The 5,756-nt window shown below is 39.9% G+C and overlaps 1 protein-coding gene across 1 annotated transcript; it reads left to right on the top strand.

Moving 5' to 3' along the window:
• Positions 1-2,736: 2,736 nt before the first annotated feature.
• Positions 2,737-5,520, top strand: LOC135778923 (zinc finger BED domain-containing protein 4-like). The gene is made up of 2 exons (XM_065289577.2): positions 2,737-4,159; positions 4,497-5,520. Exons 1-2 carry the CDS (start codon positions 2,817-2,819, stop codon positions 4,996-4,998), a joined length of 1,845 nt encoding a protein of 614 aa, XP_065145649.2. The 5' UTR covers positions 2,737-2,816; the 3' UTR covers positions 4,999-5,520.
• The last annotated feature ends 236 nt before the right edge of the window (positions 5,521-5,756 follow it).

The raw sequence follows: 5,756 nt of genomic DNA, 5'->3' as shown, positions 1-5,756 counted from the left end.
GCATGATCACATAACAGCACAAAACTATGTCGGCAGTTGTTAAAAGCAGGGAGGGGTCACGGAGAAGGTTGAGGTTATGGAATGTTTGAGCTTGACTGAGCACAGCCTGATAATGTGCCTGACTGCATTTAAATCTGCACGATCGCCATGCGTCTGTGTGCACGCAACCGTGTTTCAATAGGGGCAGTCTTGGCTGTGATCAATGGTCGGGTTTTATTCCTTGGCAGTTTAAAGCAACGTCGTTTTAAAGGAAAAGGTGTTTAAAGCGTGGCCGAGGCAGTCGAATGAGGAGCATTGCTGGCAAGCAATGACAGCCTGTTGAGAATACAATGATTTAGCATGATTTATTTAGATGATGTCGCACACCCCCGATCACACACGCATATGGTCGGGGAATTGTGCGGAGCGCCTTAGTGTAAGATGGCATCAAACTAAAATCTATGAGCTCGACTTGCTAATGACCTTGACATGTAAACTTTGAGGGAACAATAAGCTCTCTTTACTCAGCTAACGGCATTTGAGTGTGATTTTAGGAGTAATCCTTAACCCTCCCATGTGTGGCATTTCAGTTGCCTTTCCCACAGGTGCCTGAAAAAGCAGTGACAACAGGGCCATCTGCTGGATGGACGGAGAATACCGGTCGTCTCAGATACGCATTAAAAGTAATAGATAAAATACACTGTGACTGAGAATGTTTGCGTGCGCACGAGCCCGGGTGTTGCTTGTCTTTGCGCATGACTGAAATATACTTTCCTTGTCCCCAAACCTAGATAGGAGGCCCTTGGGAATATGTGACAATGAGAGTGTGCACTTGAGTGAGTTAATGTGAGGGTGGCTCAGCTGGACAGCAGATGTCTACCTCTCAGTACCCTTCCATCTCTGTCTCCCAGTTTCCACCTCCCTCTGACTCTTTCCTTCCCATCTCTCACCCTTTATCCTCTATTTCATCTCAGCTGGTAGAGTATGATGCTAGCAATGTCGAGACCGTAGGTTTTATTTTTAGGGAGCACAAATACTGAGAAGGGGAGACTGGGGGCAGATAACACACAGGGACATCACCGCAAGGGCTAAACATGCTTTTAAACTAAATTACATAAATGTGTTTTTAGCAGCAGTGTTTTTGTATGCTGGTTACATTTATTGCAAAAGTGTCTGGATGAATTATATGCTCTAAATTTTGATATTTATATTTTGGCAATATCTGCTGGGTAAACATAATAAACCACATTTTATTTTAAGTGTGTTCTCAGGACGTGTATTTTCATTAAGATGTTCTCACGCATATTTTCAATGTAATAAATTTACCTTTGTGCTACCTTATACGTGGCCAGCTTGTCGTTCATGCCGTCAGAAAAAAGTCATGTTTGGATGTTGCTCTTTTACAGCTTTTATAGATTTGAGTGCTCTTTTATTTCTTTGTCTCAGATGTTTCTCCTACAATCAGAAATATAAACATCTAAAAATAAGACAATTGTTGGAATACTTATAAAATTCATATACTGTACTTAGATTCTACAGCTGCCAAACATTGATGTTTTGACAAATATTTAAAAAATTGTATAAAAATATTAACAACTGATAGCAGACTTGGCAAACATGAGTCCAGTTTGTGACCTTGTTGATATATTTTCTCTTTTTTGAGATAATACAGTATAAAAAGTATAACTTTTCATTTGGTTCCCATTTAATCTTATTGACATCTAGGAGAAACAACTGAGATATTAAGATCTCATCTATGGTTTTTATTCCTACAAACTGTTTCCTCCCCAATTACAATTACAATGTTCAAAAGTAAAAAATTGACCTTTGAATTAAGTTAATTTTATAAATATAATATATTTAATTATTATATATATAAATTATTTTTAAATATGTGACACTAACATTTTTTTTTATTGGGGCCAGTGAAAATGTTGGCAGGGCAAGTGAAAACCTGAACCACTGGCCCATCCGGGCCAGTATAAAAAATATTTGTGTTGAGCCCTGGAGTGTACGAGTAATATTCAAGGAGTAAATAGTATGACAAGAGTAATCCCTGTTCTCTTCTAAGCTTGCATGCCTAGCCAACCTTTATACAAAAATCACATAGGATAAAGAGCAGAATATACTGAAAAATAAGATTTTCACACTTCCACTAAATCATAAGGTAAACACACACTAACCTCCCTTTTTCTAAACATTTCCTACTGTTATACACATAACTTATGGTAAGACCAACATAGCATCTGGAGATTTTATTTTTGATTTTATATTATTTTAGTCGATGATATGTCTTGTCTTACTTTTTTTTAAATGTTAACATACATAAAACAAGCCAAGCTAATATAACTCGTGCTGACAACCTGGTGCCTGCGGGCACAATGTTGAAGACCACTGGTTTAGAGTAAAGTGAGACAGAAGTGTTACACTTAAAGGCGGGGTGCATGATCTCTGAAAGCCAATGTTGATATTTGTAATCACCTAAACAAACACGCCCCTATACCCAATTATAATCTGGACCTTCTTTTGATAGACCCGCCCCACACATACACAATCCAGGCAACAATGTCGGTTAGTAGACAGGCCCCTTACGCTGATTGGCTACAAGTGTGTTTTGGTACTCTGCAAAAATCATGCACCCCGCCTTTAAATACTAGGGGTGCACCGATCCGATATTAGGATCGGATATCGGCCGCGATACTGACAAAATAGCTGGATCGGGGATCGGAAAAATTAACAGATCCACGGGCCGATCCGGGTTTTTTTTTTCAGTCGCAGCAGAATCTACGTCATTCAGCTTCACGTGTGTCGCATACGGGTCGCATAATAGAAGCAACATGGAGCGAGCCAAAGAGTCGGCTGTGTGGAGATATTTCACGCTTGCCACGCCAACTAGTTCGTCGGCTGTTTGCAATGTCTGCAAAGTAAATGTTTCGAGGGGAGGTGGTATTACTGCAAAGTACAATACTACCAATTTAATTAAGCACATCCAGAAACACCATGCTAAGGAGCACGCTGAATTCCTGCAGCTCAGCAAAACAAAAGGAGCGGAAAATACAGCCCAGCAACTAACTTTGCAGGATGCATTTCAAAGACGCGAAAAGTTTCCGGCGGAAAGCTTGAAAGCATCGGCAATTACACAGAAAGTTTTAGAATTCATTGTTTTAGATGCTCAACCAATGTCTGTTGTTGAAGATGAGGGCTTCCGTCGCCTATTGGAACACCTAGAGCCGAGGTACTCTCTTCCATCACGCAAATATTTTTCCGAGACCGCACTGCCAGAACTGTACAAAAAAGTTTGCGAACACGTCTCGAAAGAGATTAAAGATATACAAGCTATGAGCTTTACTACTGATATATGGAGCTCTGCTGTGAGTCCAATGTCGCTTTTAAGTTTAACAGTCCACTGGTTGGACACGAGCTGTACAGCACGCGGTGCGATGCTTCAAGCAAAAAACTTCCATGGTTCACACACCAGCGATACAATCGCGGCTGCAATTACGGATATACTTGACAAGTGGCACATTCCTTTGAACAAAGTGCATGTCATACTTCGGGACAATGCAAGTAACATGAAAAAGGCCATGGAAAACATGGGAGTGCGGAGCTTGGGCTGCTTTGCTCACAGCTTGCAGCTCGTAGTCAATGAGGGACTACTGTCACAACGGAGTGTGAGCGATGCCATTGCAATCGGTAGACAAATTGTGGGGCATTTTAAACACTCTCCACTTGCGTATTCAAGGCTGCAGGATATCCAGCTTCAGATGCAAATGCAACCTAAACGCCTGCAACAAGACGTCAAAACGAGGTGGAATTCTACGTACTTGATGATACAGAGTCTTCTGGAACAGAAGCGAGTCCTCTGTGCTTACATTGCTGACCATGACCTGCCCAGTACACTGACCGCTAACCAGTGGGCTTTGCTAGAAAAAACAAGCATTGTTCTAGCACCATTTGAAGAGCTAACACGGAAAGTAAGCTCATCGACTGCCTCCACCGCTGACGTCATTCCAGCTGTCACGGTCCTCAAACGCATCCTTGCTAAAGAAGGCGATGCAGATACTGGCATCAAAACAATGAAAAAAACCCTGCTTCAAGCTGTCAACAAACGCTTCGACACTGTGGAAGATGAACCCCTATATGCACTTGCCACCCTGCTGGACCCGAGATATAAAGACAGGTAATGTAACCTAACTAATTACATTAGGTCTATATTATAGTTTTTTTACTCTCCACATTTCTACTGTATTTGATGAGATGCCATGCTGTAAATGTTAACATTTAGAATATAAATTATATAGGCTTACATTCTTTATATAATTGATACAAATTATTTATATAATTTATTTTATAGATAAAACTATCTATCTATCTATCTATCTATCTATCTATCTATCTATCTATCTATCTATCTATCTATCTATCTATCTATCTATCTATCTATCTAGCCAGCCTCAGGTTTTTTAGTGTTATCAAGTGTTTCATTTAGCCTAACATATGTTTTATTTCTGTTTCAGATACTTTACAAGTGCACAATCTGCAAAGCGTGCAAAAGATGCACTGACAGGGGAACTAGAGGAAGACCTGAGGAGGAGCACAGCTGGAGCATCACAGGCCGGACCATCACAGGCCGCAGAACCACAGGAAAAGTTCCCTCGGGTGGAAGCAGCAGCACCGAGCAGCTTTATGCAAGAGTTTGAGCAAATTGTGGAGGAGTCTGAAGATCCTGGTGCAGCAAGCAGCTCAAGCCCTGCAGTCCAACTGCATGGTTATCTTGCAGAGAAAACCATTGCTACCTCAGACAACCCATACCAGTACTGGGGAGTCAACAAATACAGATTACCTTGCCTTGCTGCCACTGCCACAAAATACCTCTGTGCCCCCTGCACTAGTGTGGAAAGTGAGCGAGTGTTCAGCACAGTTTCTAACATTGTGGATGAAAAGAGAAGTAGGCTTACAGCAGAGAGAGCAGAAATGCTTGTCTTCATGAGAAAGAATTTGCCATTGCTGATTAAGTGAGCATTCACAGGTCATGTTTATGATGGTGGTGTGACACTGCACTACATGTTTACAATGTTTGGTTATTATTATTTGTATGTCTGATCAAGTTGTTGTTCCGCCAACTTTGTTTATTCAGCATTTGTTTATTACTAAGGTTCAGCTGCTATGTTGCATTTTAAATTCCTGTTTGCAGGATTTTGCACTTTATATTTTTGTTTACAATGTTTGGTTACTGTTTGATTACTATTGTAAATCTATTGTTTTGTTTCTTGAGGCGACATTTTATTTATTTTAATTTAAGAGTTTTATTACATTTTATTTTATATTTGAATGCACAATTGTTATTTATAAGAATTCAGATGTTTACAGTGATTGGTAACTGTCATATTACTATTGTATGTTTGACCAATACACAGTTTTTTTCCACTGCTACATTTTATTTATTTAAAGAAGTTTGTTTACATTCTATTTTAGATTTGAATGCAAAATTGTTTTTTAATAAATAATAATTCAACACTTTGCAAACATCTGTTATTTTGTCCTGGGTATGTTAAGTTAGTAAAGAATGGTGCCTTTAGTCTCTTCAAAGAAGGTAAGGTGGAAGGTATACAGTTTTTTATTAATTCAACAATAGTATCGGATCGGTATCGGGTATCGACAGATACACAAAGCCCAGGCATCGGTATCGGTATCGGGACTGAAAAAGTCGGATCGGTGCACCCCTATTAAATACTGGCTTGCACATGTTTTGACACACCACACTGTGAGTCCAGCTC

Source organism: Paramisgurnus dabryanus, chromosome 2, assembly GCF_030506205.2.
Source record: "Paramisgurnus dabryanus chromosome 2, PD_genome_1.1, whole genome shotgun sequence".
Classification (NCBI taxonomy): Eukaryota; Metazoa; Chordata; class Actinopteri; order Cypriniformes; family Cobitidae; genus Paramisgurnus; species Paramisgurnus dabryanus.
The sequence above is the reverse complement of the archived record's forward strand: the minus strand, read 5'-3'. Positions and strand labels throughout refer to the sequence as shown.